This window comes from Lepeophtheirus salmonis, chromosome 6 (genome assembly GCF_016086655.4).
Source record: "Lepeophtheirus salmonis chromosome 6, UVic_Lsal_1.4, whole genome shotgun sequence".
In the NCBI taxonomy this organism is placed as follows: domain Eukaryota; kingdom Metazoa; phylum Arthropoda; class Copepoda; order Siphonostomatoida; family Caligidae; genus Lepeophtheirus; species Lepeophtheirus salmonis.
The window spans coordinates 25,743,574-25,767,947 of NC_052136.2; the positions used below are offsets into that span (position 1 = coordinate 25,743,574).

Below are 24,374 nucleotides of genomic sequence, written 5' to 3' on the forward strand. Positions count from 1 at the left end.
TGTGTTTTTTATAGAATATTATATAAATATATTTATACAGGATACAATAAATATGTAATCATCTAATACTGACTCTCAAAAAAGGAAGAAAAACAATGACAAAACAAGGATACAAAAATAATAGTCAGAGAATGGTTCCTACAAACCAAAGGAAGGTGGAATTATCGTGAAGTACACTGTTTATTTAAGTAGGTGTCTCTAGAAAGATGGACAAATATTACTAAATATATTTTTATTAATCGCTCATTATGATTAGTATTTGTTGTTTTTTACTCTCTTTTCCATTTATTATTAGGTTGGCTTAGATATATGGATATGTATATATGTGGATGATGGAAATATTTATAAAAAACAAGGATTAAAAAAGCTACAATCAGAACGACATAATCAAATAACATTTTAGATATGATTTGTTCTTTTATTCAATAGTAAATTATTTTTGATTTTCTTCAAAGGATTATCCCCAAATTAAAAAGGAATTTGAAAAATATAAAGTCTAACAACTATAATGATTAAATAAATATTTGTAACATGAAAATATGGCTATATCGAATAATTAATAAACTTGACTAAATGCCTTTGATTCGACATGTAAAATCCCTCTCTTTCCCATAAAAAGTAGGCGAAGAAAATAAAAATAAAACATCATGCAATAATAAAAAAAATTATGAAAACAGAAACAAAAATTTGAAGAAAAGCATTATTTAGATTATTTTTATTGTTGCTCATATTGAGAAGAAAATAAGGGCCCCCCAAAATTATTTTCTTAATAGTGAAGCTCCATATCCTCAAATGGATTCCTTTTCCTTTTGCCAGGTCCTCCAGCATATTTGGCTGCTGCAAGGCCCATAAAATGCTTAGCAGCCTGAGTTCCAGAAAAACCACGTCCGAGTCCAAAGTCTAAACCTCTTTTGGTGCTGAAAAAATGGAAAGATTTTTATGTAAATACAAAGGAGTTATAAATATGGTCCTTTAAGTATTATAATATTCAAAATAAATATTACAATGTATAATATGTAGATGTATAAAAACAGTTATCAAAGGATGTAAAAAAACAACAACAATAAAATACCATTTGTTTGACTATGTATGTCAAATTAAAAAAAGTATCCCTCGATTTTGTCAAAAAGTAGTCTTATCCTCCAATATTGACAGCCCTATGTACATACATAATCAGTTCCATCTTGGATCTCATTCCTTTTATCGTAGATACATACTTAGGATCAAAGCCAAAATACATACTTTGTATGTAGTTCAAACAGGTACGCCGGAAAGTAAATATACGTACAAATATACCTAAATGTACCTATGTACCTGTACAAATAAGATATTCATTAAATCTTAATACCAGGATATTGATAATGATACGTGATAACAGAGTCGTATCCCACTACTCTATTTCATTTGTATTACTTTTATACTTACGACATTCATTAATTACACAATAAATACAAAAAAAACCTTAATCATTATTTTTTCTCATGAGGGTTAAATCTCTGACTAAATCATGTTATATAATATTATAGAAATCCTCCCTTCAACAGCTACCTTTACTTGTATAGATATACATATGTTATCAAATTGCCACCATGTGCTTGTAAAATGATATAGAGGAGATTTATAATCCATCTTAGGGCATGGCTTACAGTTTTGCCCGCATGTCATATTTTGTCTGTCTATTCCTGAAATTGGAGACAGCGTACGCGAAAGGTTGAAATTCAATACTTGCCACTAGTGTTGTATCGGACCTTATTTAGGCCTGCAGTACAGTACAGTCCCACTTGTTGAAGAAGGACAAGTGGATCCCTTGGGACGTCATTGAGAGTGTTTTTCCTGTTTTAATTATTCTGTTATATAATAGAATAAGTTATGGTTATAACATCTCTCAGATATTTTATTTGGCTTAATAAACCATCCACATTTTTAGGAAAAATTCCAAGGACGGACAGTCTAACGGACCAATAAGATCGGTCTTAAGACTGGACTGAAAAGAATAAATAAGGACCAACACTACACTAAATTTGCAGCCTTTTCAAAATCAGTAAAGAACTTTGCTAAGCAAAGTAACCTGAATTAAATATTATTGGAGTAAGGGTGAGGGATCAATTACATAATGAGAAGCGATCTCATCCTCCGGGCTCCTATTTAAGTTCCCGTATTGACTCCAAGCGCTACATCCCCATAATAATCTATAAGAGACGAACTCACAACCTTTTCCATATAATCAGACCTTCCATCTACTTTCAAGATCCTCCAATGTGATAATTGTCCAAATAACTCGAAAGAGTCGAGATCCCCCTTCCCCTACTCAAATAATATAAAATCCATATGGCTCTGCTTCGAAAAGTTATTTTATGATTATGAAAAGGTTGCAAACATTGAATTGTCAACTTTCTTTTAATTTCTATAGATCTCTTCTTTTTTTTTTTTTTTTTTTCCATTTGTTGTAGAAATGAATATTGAGAGATCAAAGTTGTTGCAAGACTTAACTCTAGGTAAGGAGTTACTTCAAACAGTAGGACTGCAATTACACTCACACTTAAAACACAATCAAACCATTTATATGTATGTATGTAACATATCATCACAAAAGTTGGACAGGATGAACCAATTGATAATTATTATTAATGACCTTCCATTTCCATTATTTGAGTATACTGATTCACTCATCAGTTACAAATTGAAATTAAAGACCAATTAAAATAGAAATGCCATATCAGATCTAAATAAAGTATCACAAATCAAATGAAGGCTCTATAATACAGCTAAAATATCTGAGTATTTCAACAGGGCTGGTTTTAGGGGGCATATATACATATTCTACAGTCCCGCTCTTGATTGGAGGCTCAATAAACCCTGATAATAAGCCCTGACTAAATTCTTTTTATATTCTGAGAGGAAAAAGTTATATTTTTGTTTATATAAAAGGCCTTAAAATAAAAATAATCTCATATATTTAAAAAGACCATTTGAGAAAAAGTAATATTTCTATTTTTATATTTAAAAAAATTATTGTTAATGATGGGACCTGAATTAAAAAAGATTTATTTTATTATTTAAAAAGGAAAGAAAGAAATTGACCCCAAACAGCATATTTATCTTTGCCCCAGGTCCCAGTCATTCTAAAACCGGCCCTGATCTCAACCCATCCCAAAAATTTGAATATACGGTGAGTAGTTGACTAAATAGTATGTCATTGAAGAATGCATATTTCTTTATCTATACCTACATAATATTTATAAAGTCATTTATCCTTTTACTCAAAATTGCGATTTGTGTTGAGACGTCACATACATAAATATGTAAGGTATATTTATAAAATACTACGAATAAAATATAACAAAAAAAAAAGGTTAAAACAATGATTTGCAAATCAAGAAATATGGAGATTGCAATATCAATAAATACATAAATATATTAGAAAATTATTTTTCATGACCTCACTCTGAGAAAAGGGGAGGGAACAAGAATATATCCTTACCTTATAGGCTTTTTGAAAAAAATAAATCATTCTTTAATGGGCAAATATCATGTAATCCAATGAAAAAGGACCTATTTTTTTATTATTCGGCAATTATACATAATAACTGGGGCTGTAAATCGTAAGCATTGATGGCATGTAAAAGAAAAAAAAATGAGCTTGCTAACCCCCCACAATTTGAAGCATGTTTGAGAAGAAAGCAGCTTAACTTCCATGACGCTTCCTTAGATTATTATGTTGCAAGGACATACGGTGGAATTAACCCCCTTAGTCGATCCGCAATTCTTCTCCGAGTCCTACTCTTCCTCGTTCACACACTCGTAATTTCATTTTCATACTTAGATAGTATCTCCTCATGAATGAAAGTATACTGATAACAGCTTTAAAAAACAAAAATTAAACAACAAAAAAACTCGTACGCTAAAAAATGTTTAGGATTTACAGCCCTTCTACTATGTATCAATTCAATTATAATAAACTTTATTTGGTCATTTTTTAGAGACACGCGTATATATCTAAATAGAAAATGGATGTAGTCAACAAATGAAATATTATATTATGTATAGTAAATATACAAGGGTTTAAAACTATTCACACCGTACGTATGAGGGAAAGAAAATGAGGAAAACATTATTAGTAAATGTAGCAAATGAAAAGCATGCGTTTATTATAATTTTATAAAGATTCAAACATTGGATCAATTAACCTTGTATTTACATAGGCAGGGCTCATGTATTCATATACCAGATCTTAATATAATTAATACAAACTTTTATATGCAATTTTAGGTCGTAACCCAAACGCTCTGCATGTAATGATTGCTCAGCAGTTATTATTCTGCATTTACAACAAGTAAAGTTTTCAAATATCTCTACGCATTTTTGAGATGCCAAAAGAAACTCACAATGGGAACTCAGCCATATTACGTACCTGTGCATAAGTGTACAACAATTTTAAGGAACCTTTGTTTGAATCTTTATAAAGATGTAAACTAAATAAATGGTTATCACATTCAGGACTCTAAAAAAAGACGAAGTAAAAAAAATCAGATCAATCCAATTCATAAAAACTCTATTTTATAAGTATAAATTTAATCATTCATTGTTTCACTCAAATATACCTTTCCGTACTAGGACCAGGAGTGTTCAAAGCAGCGGTTCTAATCCTTTAAATGGGTTAATTTAAAATATGTTACAATACATAGATGAATTAAATTAAAATATTCGTCATAGCATTAGTGATAATATATATTATAATATGTAAATTTGGTTCTTCTAATATCTAATTAAATTACTATAGTGAATATGTTTGAGGTGACAAAACTGAATACATGTTTATTATTTTGATGCAAAATAAATGGATATTTATAAAATGATTTATGTATTTTGTATATTTAAACGTTTTTATAGGGAGTGATGAGTTTTATTTCCATCTGAGTGCTTCCTCCTTTGATTATGCCTGTTTTTCTATGTACATAAAAGTCCCTTTGGTATAAGAAATGCAAATAAATCAAGCGTCTAAGGAAAAATGCTTTCGGAACTTTGTGCTTAAAGCATTTATTTTTTCCTTTCTCTATCTCTGCTCATGAAAACCAAAGCAATAAATATCATATACTTGTGCATATTTACAAACTATCTAATTAATTAATTAAATAAATAATGAGAACTCAAATGATATACATAGGATTTATATATGAATGTATATTCATTATTTAGTCCTAGTATCTTAAGCCATTTATGAAAGCTGATTCAGTTTTGTGTCTCTTGAATTAGTTAATCATTTGTTAAATGAAATTATAGTTATATAGTTTAATTTTGGATGAAGGTATGTCATTATTAGGAACAAGAGAAAAATGAGTTGCATTGTGATAGAACATTAACCATATTTTAACAAGGAATAATTAAGATATTATTTGACTTTTAAGATTTGGAAAGGAATTTATTTATAGATAAATAAGTAAATGAACAAACTGTGGATGCACTTACTTGACCAGAGGCTTAAGGATGCTTTTCCTTAGTTTACTAAGCATGTTATATACAAATTCAGGGTCTCTGTGTACCAAATTAGCTGCATATCTGTAAAAAAAGAATACATATCGATAATATAAATTGACTAAAGGAACGGTTACATCAAGTTCAAACTCTTGAGGTGAACTCACACATAGCATCTTCAGAGGGGGCAATGGTTAATCGTTTTATAAGTACTGGACACATTTATTATTTCTAAGCTTGAACTAGTCTCGAAATGAAGAGATTCAGTGGGCAAAAATAATCACCTAAATATATTGACTTGCTCTTAGAAATGGGTTTCAAAAATTATGGGAATATGGTCATCGAAAGCAGGCAATAAATTATAGTGTAATTTTATTTGTCAGTGAGAAAAATCCATGTTTAAAACAGTCTGTAGATAGCCAATCTTTACAAAGTGCTGGACTACAAGTAGTAGATGAGAATCGATAACTAACAAAGCAAGTAGAGTGTAAAGCTGTATTTTAGTAGGATTGTACTCTGTCCAACTATAGAAAATAGGCAAATAGTTAGTTAAAATGTTGAGTGACGACACTGGCTAACTTATATATAATTTTGGGCCCTTTCCCCTCTTCTTTTGGAAGAAGAGTTGAGATCTGTAAATGAGGAGTGTGATGGGATGAAAATTTATCTTTCAAAGTAATTTACAACACAATTTTAAAAGATAGTTTGTAAGAAATTTCTGGTATATTTTTCAAGGAGTAAGGCTCTCACCACATAAAAGGATTAATATCTATTTTATCTTAGGGAACTTTATCTATGGGTACTTCCCTCTAATAATCCAAAAGTATGTATTTCACACACAAGTACATTTGCTTTTCTCCCATAGCTGCTCAATAAATGCTTCTTGATGAAACAAAACCTAGTTTGGATCTCACAAAAGGAAATGATTATCTAATCCTGATAAGATTTATCGACCATTAATATCTTTCCAATAGGATTTACCATTTATTTCCCTATAGGAGCAACAAAGAAATAAAAATATTGATGTGTCCTCTTTTTCGAGGATCATGAGTTGATGATGATTAGGGAAGCAAATTTTTTCATCACGTGATTCAAACGTGATGTTTAATCACGTTTATACGTCTAGAACGATTCAATAGATGAATTGTTTATTTCGTGTTGTGTGTTTCCCAATTGTTTACAGAGACACAATAACGTCATACAAAGCTAAATTGATTAAATAAATCATATTTGTAAAGGTCATAAATGAGGGAACATCGGTCTACGATTTGAAAACGATTAAATTTGGTTTTACCTTCTGAGATCGTATCCTGGTTCGTAATATCTGTCCTTATCAGTCTGAAAAAAATCATTTAAGACCGAAGCAAATATAAATTCATTTTAGGACCGAGTCTCAACACTAATATCTATATATAATACCACAAAGAAAATATATTCGTTTGTGAACTGGTATTTTCTCTACCCCAAAATTTATCAAACTCATTTAAATTTTGTTGAAACTACACGTTACCTCAAAACTTTTTAATATGACCCTGAAACATGTTTTTCATGTAATTATTTGTATATTTTGAAACTTTTAATCAAGTTTGGTGAATTTAATTAATTTTTTCGATTTTTAGTAGTTCTATTGTTTTTTATTTATTTATTTTTAAGTAAGAGATGTAATCGTTGCCATTGATTTATTATTAACTAATATAATATGTTTCACACTTAATGACATCAAAATTGATGAGTATTTATTTTGTAGCCAAAAGCTGTTTAAATTAATTGACATTTAATAGAAATTTTGATCAAAAATGCAGTTATAATGTTTCGACTATAAAGATACTAAATTATTATTCCAAACGAACCCTGTAAGGATTTTTATAAGTGGGTTACTTTTGTATAATATATATATATTTTTATTTTGGCAATGATTATATAATCCATAAAAAATAGTCATCGATTAGTTCAAATATCCCCATATCATTTGAGGATAAGATTTATTTATATTTATTACCTTACTTAGATGAATAGGTGGGTAATTAAAAGTACTTACGCCCTTTAATAAAGTGTCTCAGGGATTTTTTATTGTTAAATTTATTTTGCGATAGCTTTTCATTTGACTAATTAATCCGGATTTACACCCAAAGTGGAGTCTACCTATTAGATATTAATAACCAAAGTTTTTTTTAATTAAAAAAATATAAAAATAAATTGTGGTTGTTGAGAAAAAAACAACAGCGCCCACTTATCAAAATTTCCGACCCTCATTTCTTTGTACATAAATTAAAACTTTGATCCTTTAATATCAAGAGCATACACCTATTAAATATAGATTTAATAAGCTTATCAGCTCTTCTTAATATCCACAGAAATTACATTGTAAACCGTAAAAAGATTGGATTATCGCGTAGTAAGGAATTGGGACGTCATTGGTCAAAATACCAATATACTTTTGATTAAATGTCTTTCTTGTTATTGACTTTAAAATGGAAGGTATCTTACTCATTTCGTCCAGGTAATTGATCTCCTTGTGGAATATCGACGAAGAATGAGGAAGAGGAGACCGTTTGGAGACTTATTAAGCAAAAAAAGAGGGCTCCTATAATGAAATGTCCATAACGAATATTCATTGCCTGAAAATGAAAAAAAAAAGTAGTTTATTAATTCAACAAGTCGTTCTTTCAAAATTATGGTAATGAATATGATATGCAAGTAATTGTTCATTTATGTAATATATGTACATTCATAATGTTGAATCTTTTTTAGAGCTTATTTTTCCTTCTGCGGATTAGAAAGGATAAGTATGAGGCTTTAAATACTTGTTTCGTTTGAGTAAATTCATTAAGTTTTTTTTTAAGTGAACAATTTAAAGCAATCATAGTCAGGAAATTCTAACCATTTAAATTACTTATTCTTAAGCGTATGTGGTGCATCAATACAATGTCTTCAGAAAAATGTTCCTTAATATATCAATCTCCTTTTTCACCCTACTTTGATTCGCAACTAATTGCTTTTAACGATTTTTTTTGTAATATTATAACTTTTAGTATCTTTTATTTACTCCACATATTTATATATGTGATGCGTCAACATAAATAACAATCTTGAGCAAAAGTCAGTAAAATTAACAATTACTTTATTTGCAAACTAATATAATTCTATTTAAATTTATGGAATGGTTTCAGATAACCAGTGGTATTAGGAAAGATGAAAAACTTCATTTGATTGGTAATTTTTTTTTTTACTCCAATATGGTATTTCTAATATAATTTATATTATTGTTTTCTTTTAAATGCGGCATTTAATTACAATTTGCAGCTTCTTCGAAGGATTAAGCGGAATAGGTCGGATTTGGAAATGGAAAATAGTTAATAGTTGATGATTATAAATTACTAATGTAATCAGACTAATTTTGAATGGAAAACAACATCCTTGCTTTTTTTATGTTGATGGGCTAGTTACATACTATGACAAATCATATTTCAAAACTATCAAGCAAAAAAGACACATCCGATTTACAGTATTCTAAATTGATACATCCCTTGTTGTTTATTCATATTAACTATTTAAACAAATCATTTTCAATGTTATGCCTATAATGAAGGATGCTAAGCAAAAATTGTTCATACAATTTTTTATTGTGTAAATCTAAGGTTAAGAATAACTTATAATCTAAACTAGCAAACAAAAAAAAAAAAAAAAAACTACTGGTCTATTAATTATGTCAATTATTACTCTCTCTCTCGCTTTGTTTACTAAATAATAAATAGAAGGAAACAACGCTAATGTCCCATTACCACTTTGGAGGATCTTGAAAAGAGGGGTAGGAGGTTGAGAGTTCGTATATTTTGAAGTATCTGGGGAGTGCTTATTGTCCTAATAAGTCAAATAGTCCTCCTCATTTCACACCACGGTTATTTCCATAGTATTAAAAAATTGCAACAATTGAATTTCATAGCAATTTTAGACCAACAACCTTGGTTCAAAAACAAAATAAACTACTCGTATGTTAAGGTATAAACATAATAGATTTTTTTTTTTTGAGGAGCAGAGGTTTAAAGTTTAATTAAGTAGGATAAAGTTTAAAAGACGAATAAATTTATGATGAACGCAGAATAAAGATGCGTAGAACAGATAATAAATCAAATTTTAAATGATTGATTATTTTATCAGCACCACCTTTCATAATTAAGACATTATCATCAACCTAAAAATAAATAACTTGATGATTAATTATCTATTTTTATCCTTTTATTTATTTATTTTCTATGATTATAATGTACCGGGTCGTCCATTAAAATCTTAAATTAATTCAATAATTAATAAAGGTTGAGTGAATAAAATTAATTCATATTTTTTATATCTAAGCAGAAACAATTTGTTTAAAAAAAACACAAATTTGAGCTCTCTAACTTACGTGCAATTCAGGTCTCCAGGACTACCGTCTACGCCGTCAGCAAGTCCAAAACGTTAGAAAGGAAGAAATATCTTTTTGAAACAGGCCAAGCTTGATCAGTAGGAATGAAAGAAAACAACTCATGCCACTCCCCCCAAGTCTATGAGGTCCCATACACGAGATCTCTGGGCCAGAATGTCCAGAGAGCTATCAAAGAAGGGGGATTAAAGAGCCTTGTGAGGGTGTAGAGGCCACTTTTGACACCAGCAAAGAAAGAAACCTATCTCCTCAATTGTAAGACTCTTTTGAATGATTCTTTAAAGTTCAGTCAGCACTAAGACACTACGGGATTATATCCTAAGTGGTTGCTAGGCCTTCTGCCGCTGTTTGGAAGCCATCATTGCCCATAAGTATAGATACTTGATGATTAAAAGAGCTCAGACAAACATCTATTTATAGTATTAATTTTGTTGAAATTCTATTGTTTATTCATTTTTTCTTTTTTAAATTTAAAATTCAAAGTGTTCAGATTTTAATGGACCACTAGGTATATTGTACATAATAAAATGAGTTTTTAACGATTTTTATTTATAAATATATTTTTTTATTCCTTTTTTGTGATTTTTTTTTGTATCATTTATCATTTTTTTAAATATAAATAATGAGGAGAGGGGGCTTATTGATAAATCTATATTATTAATAAATTCCTTATACCAGTCTATGAATTTTACATACCCACCTAGGTGTAGGTTGAAAATTTCACATAAAGGGTTTTTTTTATAATTAAATGTAATTTAATACTTTTTTATTGCATATTCTATTACTTGATGTATATATTATTAATATAATATTATATGCCTCCAAATGATATTGAGGGGTTTTTGATGCATTTAGTAAAATTATAGTTCTTTGAAGAAAAAAAAATGAAGAGCATTATTTTATGAAGATAATACAAATTTAAGGGGAAATGAATGCAAAAACATCACACAACCTTATCTTCTCCGAAATGCATAGTTTACCAAAAATATACAAATACAAAAGTTATTTCATTTTTAACCATAATCGAATATCTGATAAGCATTTCAAAAGTCTAGTATGGTTATTTGTTGACTATCATCAGTATATTGTATGTTTTTTTTGTTTATTTTTAAGTGTATGACTCTCACAATTATTTTAATACATTTTTAATATTATGCAAGAAATATTTTTCCTCATGTAAATTGATATATTGTCATATATTTAATAGGCAAAATTTGAAAGACATTCCTTTCAAATTCAAAGAAGTAGATAATTTTTGTAACAATTTATCAATATCGTATTTTTTTCATTTTTTAATAAGCATGTATTGGTATTTTATTATTATAAAGCATCCTTTTTCCACTGTTATAAATATATAATATGTATTCCATACAGCAGTGTATGCCTATTGTAGTTTTTCATGTACATACACGTACATTGAAGCTTCTCTCGCCTCTGTTTCAATTTTAGTACATGCATGCATATATAATACGTAATATGTATATAAATCAATTTCCTTCCTCAATTGTTTGTAACCTATCGTCGATCACTTCTACAAGTGTCTTCGACCATGGAGCTCCATGTACAGAAAGCCTTGCTCACAGAGCTTAACAAGAGTGAGAAGGATGTTCAAATTAAGGGAGTCAAAGAAACCCCTGGATCGAAGAAAGGGGATAACTTTATTTGTAAAATAAAGGCTATTTCTGTTGAAGCAGAGATTGAGGGAGAAGTGAGGACCTTTGAGTACATGTGTAAGTCCATTGACGAGTCTAAATCTGAAATGATGAAGAAATGGCATATTTTCGAAAGGGAATGCCGATTTTATTTGGATTTATTGCCACTCTTAGGCGAAGGATTAAAAGTTCCAAGGCCCTACTACGTTTCCAATGAACAAGGAGTTATTTTTATGGAGAATCTCTGCAAAAAAAAATATGCTCTTTGCTCCGAAAAAATTAATATGAGTCTTCAACACATTGAGCTAATGCTGAATCAGCTCTCCATACTCCATGCTTCCTCACATAAGCTTTTAATAAACGTCCAGATCAAGAAAAAGATTTTGAACATGTTCCATATGAATGAAAAGATGGACATGGAGTCTTTGGACTTTATTTTTTATTCCTTGATGAAAAGCAACGAATCTGCACTTATATTTGGAGGTCGCTCAGATTTGGCAGATAAGTTAGGCCCTTTTAAATCTCGAGTCCCAGAGATTAGCAAGCAATTTTACGAAAACAAGGAATATGATTTTACTGTCATTAACCATGGAGACTGTTGGACCAATAATTTCCTCTTTAAATATGACGAAAACAAGGAATTGGTGGATATCTGTGTCATTGACTGGCAAATGCTGCTCATGAACACTCCGGTTAGAGATGTATCCCACGTACTGGGTACATGTTTGGATCCCTCATACAGAAAAAAACATTTGAATTATTTATTAAAGTACTATTATGAACGTTTGAGTCTTCATATAGAAGAAGAAGGTCTGGAGATAAAAGGAATATATCCCTATGAGAAGTTTTGTGGCGAATATAGAGAGTTTGAGGCACATCGGTTTCTATTACAGAGCACACTGATCAGTGTAAGTGTAAACCCTTCAAAAGAGAGTCATTTTAAATTATCTTACAATATACATATGTAAATCCTTCTTTTCAGATCTTATTTGGCGAGTTGCATGCAAATAAGCAAGAAGGGGACTACACCTTTGAAATATCTGACAAGGCCATAAATGAGGAACAAGAAAAATCATGTAATCAAATGGAGACACTGAGTCTCAAAATGGCCCAAAATAATCCGGACTTCCTTAAATTAATCATTGACATCCATGAAGAAGCCCTAGAAAATAAGATTTTATAAAGATTGTGTTCAAAAGAGAGAGAGAGAGAGAGAGAGAGATGGATGTCAATAATCTATATACTACATATGTGGGCTGTCAACAATGAAGTAAGCTAGAACAGTTTTTATCAAATTGAGTCTGGATTACATTTGCATTCTTCAATGATGAATTATCGTCCATTTCTATCAACTAATTATTTTGTTGAAACATTTGGAGGCGCCACCATAATTTGGAATTTGCAAAATAAAGTAGCAAAAAAGCATTGCCCAATCAATGTAAATCAAATTGAAAAGTTTTTTTGTTTTTTTTAACAAGGCCAACTCAGGGACAAACTAACCCACTCATAAATCAAATGAAGTATGTAAACTATAGTTAACATCATTGGGTATCTCAACTTATCCCAATAAATTGGAATATAAAGCCTGCAATTGAGCGAAAATAGTAAACTGTATGTATTTATTAAGTATACAAATGAATTAGACTCTGATTCTGGATTTTTGTTTTTGCGTTAACTCACCACTTATGAACCTATATAACAATAATACACTTTATATGCATCACTTAAAAACTGCATGAATATTTCATTCATTATTTTGAGTAAATGAAAGGAACATTTGAGATTCGAAGCCGTAGAAACGAGTCCATTAGTACTACTTGTAGTTTCTTACTAAAGAGAAATAATGATCATTTATTAATCGGAGTTTAATCCATATTTTGGTGTTGTAATAGGGTAGCTTAAAGTAAAATTAAGAAACTAATAGATATTAACAAATAAAATACATTAAGATACCTTCACATAGATATAGAGCATACCCCCTTCGAAAAACAAACTGTTTCTTGCTACCTAAATTATATATACATATATAGAATAGAAATGACTCTTGTGGTTTGGGAATATTTTTTATGTATATTTTTTCCGAATTTAATAACATGATCATAGAGTTACCAACCATTTACTATGACTATGATTATTGTTATGCTTGGTTCTTCCTATTTATTGTATGTGTATACTATAATTAGTACATAAAAGAATTTACCTCAACTTATAGATAAGTTTTAATAAATATATAGTAAAGAAGAATGGGATGTATGAAATGTAGAGAGAGTATAAATAATATAAATTTGTCAATATTTAGACAGATATCTTCAAGTTACAATAAATATTCATGTCAAGCTATCTACAATAGAACTTTTCATCGTCTCATTTAATTTAAATCTGTGTACAATTCGTTAAAAAGGCTTTCTTGTCCTTTTTATAATAATAAAAAGAAACTGAGTTTCTACCTAACAAGGTTGTTGACATACTTATTTGAAATATCTTTTTTTGTCAGCTGTATATTTTCCAACTACTCATGATACGGAGTGACACTACTTTACGCTTTATTTCCTTGACTATCCCAGATTTTTCTGTTTCCCCTCTCCTTATCATTGTTCTGAGCGCTTGATTGGTTGCATTTTCATTAGTTTTTGTGAAGCTGTATACAACAATTATTGAATAATAAATCCGTGTTTGGGAGGAACCAATTGATGTTGGGCATTTATTTCTACGAGCAATGCAGTAGAGATTTCGTATATTGTATACAAACTCAGTTCTTTATTGAGCTTACACATAACAAACGACTGAATGATACTTGAAGGAGAGCTCATGCAGCTTTTATCTTTTCAAATATATCCTTTTTTTTTATTTGAAACAAAGCATTATCATCCCATCACTATTAAGATAATTTAACATGTTATTTTTATCAATTGTTGAATTATTATTACCTGTTATTTTAGCCCTCGTATTATAGAAAGCGGGTGGCGGGGGAGGGCAATAATTGTAAAAAAAAGTTATCTGCTATATGATAACTCTAAACTGCCAACAAAAAATATGAAACCATTGCCCTGTTGAGTAGCTTCTATATTAGTGGCTTGAACATTTATTTGTTGAACAAAAATTAAACCTTGTGAAGTATTAAATGCTATTAAAGAATAAAGAAAAGTAATTAGATGGGAAGAATTTCATAAACTATACAAGTACATAGTTTCTGGCTTTTTTTTTTTTAACTTTTTGAAGGAATAGTGGAGTGAATAAGGAAATATTGCTACAAGGAAGAAAAATAGACACCATATCGTCTCATAAACAAACATATATGAGCTTTTTTTCCAAGCATATAAAAAGGGTTTAAAATCAGCTATAAAGAAGTTAACTCCACCAACTTTCTCAAATATTCCTTGCGAAGCGTTTCAATGCTCAACGCTAGCATATAGCAAACTAAAGTACTAAGGTACAAATGCTGAGCAAAAAAACTACTAACTATAATTTTAGAATTAAATGGCAACTGTGTAAAAAATACTATTACAGATAAGAATCAATTCATGATTAAATAACGCTAACATATAGCTGTAAAAATCCTATGCAAATATGCTAGTACTTATATATAATAGTTATCTATATGCCAACAACATATTTCTGGGTTAGATATATTCATAATGTCGTTTTACATTGGTTCTAAGCTTACAACACTATGAAATTAGAGCCAATATATTAGTGAGACAGAGAAACAGCTGGCAAAAATACATAGCAAATTTTCTTATTACTCATTAGAAACTTTGAATTAGAATATGAGTGAATGAAATATATAACAATTCCTAGAGGAAATGTTCGAATATTTTTATATGGTGTATAGGAAGAAAAAGTCAAGAAAGTATTTTAAATTATTCTTCTACTTCTTTTTACTCATCCTTCTATATGAACTTTTTTTATACCACTTAAAGTCCATGGCTTTCTATGATTTATTATTATTTTTCTTAAATACCAATAACAATAAGTATATATTCTCTAGTGTTTACCAAGTTTAAGATAAAAAAAGAAATGATTGCATAAGTTTCTTTTCACTCAGTATTATAAATACCTCTAATTTTTTTTTTCTGTTCTTTTCCTTACTTATTTCTATGACTTTATTATGAGTCATTTATTAAAGATCTGTATAAATATTATAGAAAAAAAGAAGGTGAAAACAGTTTGTCATTCATGATGGATCAAATATTTGAACTGACCTTGACTCATCACCAATGAAACGATACACAAAATTATCTATGTCCATTCCCGGATAAAAATGATACGAGTAGGAATTATTCGAATGCTAGTCACTCCTAAAAGAAGAAATTCTAAATTTTCCATATAGACTGACTTCAAGATATTTCTTAGATCCGATAATTAAAAGCTGAGCAATAAGTAGGGAAATAAATTAATTTTTATTTCCATAAAAAAAAAGCGTTTTCACTAACGTCAGAGGATGCACTATAAATTTAAAGCAATTAATTTTTATTAAATAAAAGGGAGTAATTTTCAAAAAACTTGAAAAAGTTTACTAAATGTCTTGAAAATGAAAAATATATATATCGAATACTTCATAATGGCAAAGCGTTGCTGTAATATTGGAATAAAATAAACTATTTAGGTACTTCAAATCACTATGAAATTGTAAACTTTGTACAGCTATTTTTGCTTTGAATCGATTAAGGACGAGAAAAATTTGGTAATTAGGAAAAAAATCTGATACCCTTAAATAAGAATGTATAATGATGTTATTGCATAATTTTAATAGTTATTAGGACTGATGTTAATTAAAATTTGATGTTAGTGAGAGATATTATTGATAGATCCTAAAAATCTAAACCAAATTATTTTTTTATTCCAATTTTGATATCTAAATAAACGGTAGTTGTTCATCATTTTCCTTGATCTTAATGAAAAAAAGGTTTTAATTATCAACTAACTCAGTTGTTGATTCCTTTCCCCAAGATGACCGACATCAACGATCCTAATATCAAGTGAAAATAGTCTACCGCGTCAAATTGTTGCTGCTTCAAAACATGAAGAGATAACTATTGTTTCATAGACTGACTGATAGTAGATAATAGTTTATTTATAAAACCTTCAACTATACTTGTATTTATTATAGTATAACGCCTCTCCTTCATAAAATAACAAACTTTAAAGTCAAGTTTATATATGAGTAGGTACATAAAAGAAAACATTTTCTTTTATGTATTTATTTTTGCAAGCTACAAGTTAGAACGTCTACATGGGTACATATGATTATGTAAGATTTTTTTAATTAATGTATTTACAGTATTACCCTTTGGCAAATTATGCTAGTAATAAAAGTTGTTATTAGTTTTAATTAATTTTTTAAATGAAATTAATGTTATATACATAAATATATAAACAAGTAGATGTATATATTGATATTTTGTCAATAATTTTGATAGTACATTCATCACTTTGAAAGTTTTATAGACAATTACTTAGACTATTAAAGAGCTGATTGTGCATTTGACATTATTTTAAGGGATAAGGTAGTTTAAGATTGGAAAATGACTATCCTTTAGTTTGAATTTGAATAATCATAGTCTTGGTTTACCGAATACGGTGTTTTTTATCAAGGCCCACCATTTGCATACATGTGAAAAGAAAAGTTAGAATTTCAATATAAGAAAATTAAATTTTTTGGAAAAAAATTTAAAAATTACATTTCCATTATGAATTTTTCTTGGATAAAAATTTAAAAAATCTACAGTTATTCACAAAAAGTTAAATTTTTTGTAAAAAAAATTAAAATATTAAATTGATGGGAAAAAATTTCTACAAATCGAAATCTATTCACAAAAAATTACCATTTTTGAAAAAAAAATTAAATATTAAATGTTTTATTCTGCTGCAAAAAACAAAAAAAAATACTACGAAAAAGAAAACTTTTAAGGTTAAGAGCCACTCCTCTAATGAGAGTGGTGAATAATATATTCATTCGGGAAAAAATTATCTTCTTAAAGGGTGATTAGTTTTAAAAAAATTACAACACTAAGTTCATTTTTTATCTACAGTTATTGTTATGAAGTAGGATACTTATAAAGAAAAGTTGCAGGTTAATTATCCCTTGTTATCATTAATATATTTTGTATGAAGGTTGCATGAATGGGTAAACATTCTGGTTGAATATATTTTTTATGTTTCATTTTTTTCCTTTAAGTTTCTTAATCTATGCCGAAACCCCATCATTATCACAATAAAAGTGTGCAAGTGAGATATTAGAAATGAAAAAAAGTTAATGAGACGTGCAAAGCATCAGATAAATCTACAAGGAGCACAAATGTATTAATGGAAGCAAGTGCAACTAATGAGGAAAAAAAACCTAATTACGAAGATTAAATCGCTTTTGATTACATCTCCAAACTCTTCATTATTCCACAAAAATAATTAATTAATATTTGTTATTATCAGCAAAAGGAATGCGAGAAAGGTTATGGGACTCTTTTTGAAATATTACGTACCTAACACTAAATAATGAAATTGAATTGTAACAAATTTCACAATAGCTCTACACAAAATGAAAAATAATGATAACTTTGTTGAAAGTTCGTTAAATTATATTTGTGTATCTTTTATTTAAAAAATATAATGAAGTTAAAAAAAAAAAACTTTTATCCTTAATAATTATAATTATTATTTTTAAATCAGTATATGCAGTTGGTTTATTATAATTAGATCAAAATGATTATTATAAATTTGAGTATACTTTTTTTCGTTTGTCAAATGGTAAGATGTGTTCAATTTTTTCACTCAAAATGATGAGGAACCAGATAAAGGCATTTTTTATAGACATAATGTTACTAAAAGATCGGTCCAGTTGAGCCCAATTAGGTAAAATTATTAAGACCTTAGACCGGCCTAGGATTTCCAGACCAGGCTGCAACAAAATTTGAGCTGCTTACTTTATTTATTTGCCCAAATTAAAATAGATCATTTTTATCAAACATCGGCTTTAATAGAATGATGATTGAACATAAATCCTTAGAAGGACATGTCAAGGTAAGAAAATGGTTCCAAAATAACTTACTTTTGCTTTAAACATAAATTGTAATAGTTTCCTCTTTGGAAACAATGGTTATTAATGAGTTAAAGAGCCTTATTTGAAGAGTAAGAATACGTAGGGCACTCAATTTTGAAGGAAGGAATATACTTTTTAATATATTTACTCCTTGCAATAACATATGTTCTGTATGATAAATGAGTTAAACCATAGCTTAAAATAGTTAAAGAGTCAAGATAAATCTTATAATCAGTATAATTTGTCATTCTTCAAATTTCAAATTTAAATGTTGGGTTTTCTATTATTCAAAAAATTCCTTTCTCACTATACTTAGTTGCAAAATTTCATTTTACTTATCAGCCTAAAATTGATTAAGTATTAAAAAATTCTGCTTACAATAATATTTATACCTCAAACAAATTCACGGACATGACTGAGAGGGGCTTGAGGGAAAGTGTATCTACAAGGACCTGAGTGATGTACCAACAAGCTGATTAAATTATCCTTGAAATTTTGTAGATATACATTTCCTTTAAATACTTACAATAACAAAATTATTTAAATTACTAAAGACCGAGAAAATTATCCTCTCTATTGTTGGTCTATCAATACGAAAGAAAACTAGAATGGTTCTTTTTTGAAATAATTGAATCTTAATTAAATTTGTATTATTCAGCAATTTTTTTTTTTTTATCACCTAATTATTTGGATTGTTCCTTCGGAGGAGTCGTCGCAAACGGGACTTGAAGTAGCAAAGATTCATCAACAATGAAAAAATTAGAAATTGATAGATTATATTGGGGTCAATTAGGTCTCATAAATTAAATGAACGTTTTTAAATATTGAAGATATTCTTGGGTATGTCAAATGTTTCCACATATTTGAATACATAGCCTATAATTGACCGAAATTAGAGAAAAGAAGTGTTGTGTATATTGAAGTGAAAAAACCCGTTGTTTATGATTGTTTTTGTATGATTTTAAAGTATCTTTCATTTTCTTAATTCATCTTTGGGCCCTTTTTTAAGTTTACATGTAACGTTATTGTTTTTATTTTCTATTTTTTTTCTTGAAAATTAATGTGACTTATTGCTGAGAAACTATTTTTTTATAGCTTATGTATGGCCACACAGATAATACATTAAATAGAACTGAATCCAAAACATTCTCAGATCTAATTTGAAACAAGTATTTACGATGGAGGAGACCTGGAGGAACACCATCATCGAATTGGCTTGAAAAGGGGGCATATAAGTGAAAAACCAACAAGTCCCGTATTAATAAAAGACCCACTCCCATATTTCTAGTAGACCTGAAACGGACTGTGAAGACATCTCATGGGAGTCCAATTAACGTTCTTACCAAAAAGTGCTAAATAAGCCTTACAACAATCTCTAGGGCCATAAACACTTACCTGAGGATACAGTCATGCCCCATCTAAAAAATATATACCCTTACAAACAAAAGTAAAGCTAACCGATGGAAGATAAACTATGAACTGTTGACAGATCCCACACCATAAAAAAAAAAAGATGTTTTTCTATAGAAATCACTAATGTCCCCACGTCTTTAAAACCAATTTTCCGACCAGCAACATGACCTTGGAGTCACTGGGAGCAACGGTAGCGTCATGCCCCCATCTTTTTTTTTAAGTCATAAGAGATGGTTGGTGCCAACAGGTACTGTGAACTTCTGTCTGACCAAGGGATACCTTGTATGATAGCTGAGGCCAATGGTGTCGAGTTCCCATTTCAAACAAGACTCGGATCCCTCTCACAAGACCCATAAGCTTAAAAACTTTTTAAAAGAAAAGAAAGTGCCATTTTGGGATCTCAGACCTGCCTCTCTAACTCCTCTGATATGAATTCCATGCATTACTTCATTCAGGGGAAGTTATAGAGGAAGGTTTCTGCAAATTCACACAACAGCATTGACTCCATCATCAAGTAATAGGACAGAGTCTCCCTGCGGACGTGGCTAAGGACTGCAAATCCTTTAGGAAGCGTATCGAGCAAATGATTGGGGAAAATGCCAGACACATTAAATGATTTTTTTTTCTTTTCTTCATACATACAATTATTATTAAAACTTGTAAATAAAATTTCGGACCTATGCTTCCTTCCCTTACTGATCAGGATGCAGTTAAAGATAGTCTGGATTTACCTAAACCGACCCTGTATTTACATTTTTAAACAATTATATAACAGTTGTTAAACAAAATATATCTTATTTCAAAGACCATATCGTGACTACGAAAAGGGTCATATACCAATTGAAAGCTTGATACTATATTTAATATTCCGAAGTATCTTAACCTAATCTGGAAATTATAATGTGGAGCCCATAAAATAAGTCAATGAAATAACGGTGCGTATAAATTGGTAATTTATCTGATTTTGAATTTTTGGTCAATATATATTTTTTGTGTTGACCCGGCACATTGACCACAATGGTCATGCTTAAGCTTTTGTTTGATTATTTTTACTGGGATCTCAATTTTTAATTTAAAATCTAAAGATAATTAATTTTTTATGACCCAAATCCTTGATGGTCTCAAAAAATCCTTTGACTCCTGGTGTGTAAATTGTATATATATTAAAGTGACTTCATCAGATGAGAGATGATTTGTTTATGTATCCATTTTTTATACTTCTCTATATATCCTTCTTAAATAAATGCGAATAAATATGTATATGAATTTTTTAAATATTTGAAACAAACTTTACATATCAAAAAGAATGTTTTGAATGGAAAGAAAAAAAAAGAGGAAAGTGTTGAATTTTATTAGCATTTCAATTCTGATTTGACATTTTAAATTAAAGTATAAGCATATTATTTGAATTTAAAATTCATTAGGGGCACATATTTACGCAAATAATAAGTGATTATTTACATTCATTTATGTATAATGGTATTAATTTTTTTAAATAGTGCTTGAAGGATTAAATTGTGACTCTGTACGTTAAATTGCCCCGGTTTTGGGTAATGTTTATCTCCTACAGCACAAATACATTATTTGCTAGAGATTATCAAAAAAGGGGACTCTTTAGTAATTTTATTTTGGAAAAATTGTACTTTTGGATGAAAATTGGCCATTTTGGGGTTCTTGTACTACAGTTCCAAATTTGATGTTATTCAGTAAAAATAGACTACTTTAAAGCCTTTTATACCACAATTCTAAATATGAGTTAAAAGTCGTACTTTATATATTTTTTAGTATTTGGTTTATCAGTTAAAAATAATGTGCGCCTTATTTCTTTAAGTGCTCAATGATTTTCGATTTCCCTGTTTTATCAAACTGATTACAATATTTTTAACTGATAAATGGAATACTTAAAAATATAAGGAGTACGACTTTTAACTCATATTTGGAATCGTGGTACAAAAAGCCTAAAACTAAACAATTTTGACCAGAAAAAAACTTTTTTCTAAACTTAAATGTCTGAGGGTCAGTTTTTTTATTATCCCCAGCAGAAAAGATCTTTGTGAAGGGAGAAAAAAATATAAACCCAAAAACAGGGAGTCTACTTTATACACGGACGGTTTAATTTCCGTCACGGCTTGTCTGTATATGTACGGTGCTAGTATCTTAGCATAACTCAATAGGATTTTAAACGATAATCATGACTAAAAAATGATAAAGTGTTAGAAATCCAAGCTCAAAACATAGTTTATATCACAATAAAATGATGCCCCGAAGTAATTAGAATTTATCAACATAAATTTTACTATTTCTTAATGTTTAAAATTTGAGATCTTTCAGGGGTTGATTGCATAGAGGGCGTTCTAGTGGCTATTCTTGTATATCAAATAGACTTTATAACATACATTATAAAGTTAATATACGAATTTTAACTGAAATATAAATATGTAACAAGATTTGTCCTTCTTAATGTGTGGGTTGCCTATATCTATTATAAAGGTACATACAAATAACACTATTCATCAGTTTATAAGTGTTGCCTATCCCTTCTACATATCCTTTATAAAAAAATTTAATCCTATCTAAATTTAAAAATAACTAATCATCATTACTTAACACTTTCTGGAAAGGTGCAAATTGTGTAGAACTTAATATATCTAATGGATAACTTGTCAGATGAATAATAAAAATGGATCTTTAGGAATACTTTACGAACAGAGTTAGGATAATTGTATCTACTTGATCATTCGAGGGACACGAAATAACATTTCATATTATAATTGGGTGTGGGGCTTTATTAATAAAAGGATCCCAAATTAAAAAATTGTACTAAATATAAAGTGTTGTAAGTACTCGGGGATATTTGGGGATAGCACCCATTTAAAATGTATTGTGCCCCTTCCGACTGAAGTAAAAACATAATTTAAATTATATTATCCTAAAACTACAGAATGGCGACCATATGCTAGATTCTCGAGTTTAAACTGCTCGATACGGAAGATTTTTGTGCTGATTTCCCTCAGTACGGAAGTGCATTGACGACGTGAACACCACAGCATTTTCCTCATTCATTAGTGCTCATAAAAAGTATTTTTATTATTTTAAATTTGTTTGTTATGCTGTTGAATATATTTGTCTTTCGTTTTGTATAATTATTTGGTCTCTTTCAATACAGAGGACAAATATATTCGTACTCAGTATTTGTTAGATAGCAAGCTTGACTAATATTTTCAAATGAGCCCCCTGATCTATAGCTGTTACAGTCAGTGGAATGTAATCCTAATATTAAATGAATTATATTATCTTCAATGAAAAAAAGTCCTACAAAATAAATAAAAAATCATGAATAAATCCGTAAATTAGTCATCCCTCAAAGAAAATTCATTGTCCCTGGTCTCATGTAATTTTGAGTGACTCTCCTTGGATATACCAAGGTCTGGCTATATCTGTAACATATATGTAACGAAATCAGAACTGATGGAATTTGTACTAAACCGAGTACATGCATAAAATAATTTGCACAATAACTTACATTTTTGAGAGGCTTTTAAGGACTATTTCTTATTAGAATATTGCACATAATTTAAAAAGGATTTCCTAATTGAAATAATAGCTAGTTCTTAGTGGCACCCACGGAATTCATGAAAGCTGATAATTAATTCTCTTATTTCAAAATGCATCGACTTATTCGTAGTTAATGCATGTATTTAATGTACAGGGATATTAAATTAAGGAATTCCATAATTGGTCCTTTGCACTTGAGCAAATACATTTTATAAATTAGCTTAATACATACACAACTACGGAAAAGGCATTTAGTAATATATTGTAGATGGAAGTAAGGTATAACATATTATACAAATATTTTTCTCTGCTTGCTTGCTTGCTTACCTTGTGATGTCTATGATTCCAAAGTGATGAATGAGGAACTACAAAATCCTTCTTCTTTCCTGAGTTCTTTAATAATAATGATGATGATCCTCCGGGCGTCATGTTAAAAGAGTTTGTGAATCCTCCTAGACCTTCTACTTCCTTTTTGAGCTTTATATACATATCACGCTATTTATTTATCTTCTTATTTCTTTCCTACGGTCCTCATCCAGAGGAATCGCAGTTTGACGTCAAACCGTCGTCCTTATTGCCTTTCTCCTTACCCGCTTTTACATTGCTAGCTTTTACATGCATTCTATGTACACACTTTTTCCTTTTTATAATCAAATCTACACGTAATACACGCTAAGCATATTAAATATAGGGGGAATCAGGGCACTTGCGACACTTTTTGCTTTTGGCTCATTTATCCAGAGCTGATTCCACTCAGACATGGCCAAAATTCGCCACAACATTACTACGTATGTCTCCCATTTTTTAATCTATAAAGGCTAGGCTA

General features: G+C 29.4%; 2 protein-coding genes across 3 annotated transcripts; one reads left to right on the top strand and one right to left on the bottom strand.

The window, feature by feature from the left end:
• Positions 1-24,104, bottom strand: Dh31 (diuretic hormone class 2). Of its 2 annotated transcripts, XM_040715040.2 has the most exons (5): positions 23,876-24,033; positions 7,960-8,090; positions 5,467-5,556; positions 4,602-4,646; positions 1-917 (listed from the first exon to the last, which is right to left on the bottom strand). In XM_040715040.2, exons 1-5 carry the CDS (start codon positions 23,975-23,977, stop codon positions 767-769), a joined length of 519 nt encoding a protein of 172 aa, XP_040570974.1. In that variant the 5' UTR covers positions 23,978-24,033; the 3' UTR covers positions 1-766. The 2 variants fall into 2 exon arrangements, with proteins under 2 accessions (XP_040570974.1, XP_040570975.2); XM_040715041.2 differs by lacking the exon at positions 4,602-4,646 and having other exon boundaries at positions 23,876-24,104.
• Positions 11,340-13,995, top strand: LOC121120195 (uncharacterized). Its single transcript, XM_040715039.2, has 2 exons — positions 11,340-12,452; positions 12,527-13,995. Exons 1-2 carry the CDS (start codon positions 11,442-11,444, stop codon positions 12,725-12,727), a joined length of 1,212 nt encoding a protein of 403 aa, XP_040570973.1. The 5' UTR covers positions 11,340-11,441; the 3' UTR covers positions 12,728-13,995.
• Positions 24,105-24,374: the final 270 nt, after the last annotated feature.

Bases quoted from the DNA above. Each gene is read 5' to 3' on its own strand.
- LOC121120195 (XM_040715039.2), top strand. From the start codon at position 11,442: ATGGAGCTCCATGTACAGAAAGCCTTGCTCACAGAGCTTAACAAGAGT. The intron at 12,453-12,526 runs GTAAGTGTAAAC...CCTTCTTTTCAG, and splicing joins TACAGAGCACACTGATCAGT to ATCTTATTTGGCGAGTTGCA.
- Dh31 (XM_040715041.2), bottom strand. From the start codon at position 24,037: ATGTATATAAAGCTCAAAAAGGAAGTAGAAGGTCTAGGAGGATTCACA. The intron at 8,091-23,875 runs GTAAGCAAGCAA...TTTCATTTTCAG, and splicing joins GGAATCATAGACATCACAAG to GCAATGAATATTCGTTATGG. The intron at 918-5,466 runs GTAAGTGCATCC...CCATTTTTTCAG, and splicing joins ATCCTTAAGCCTCTGGTCAA to CACCAAAAGAGGTTTAGACT.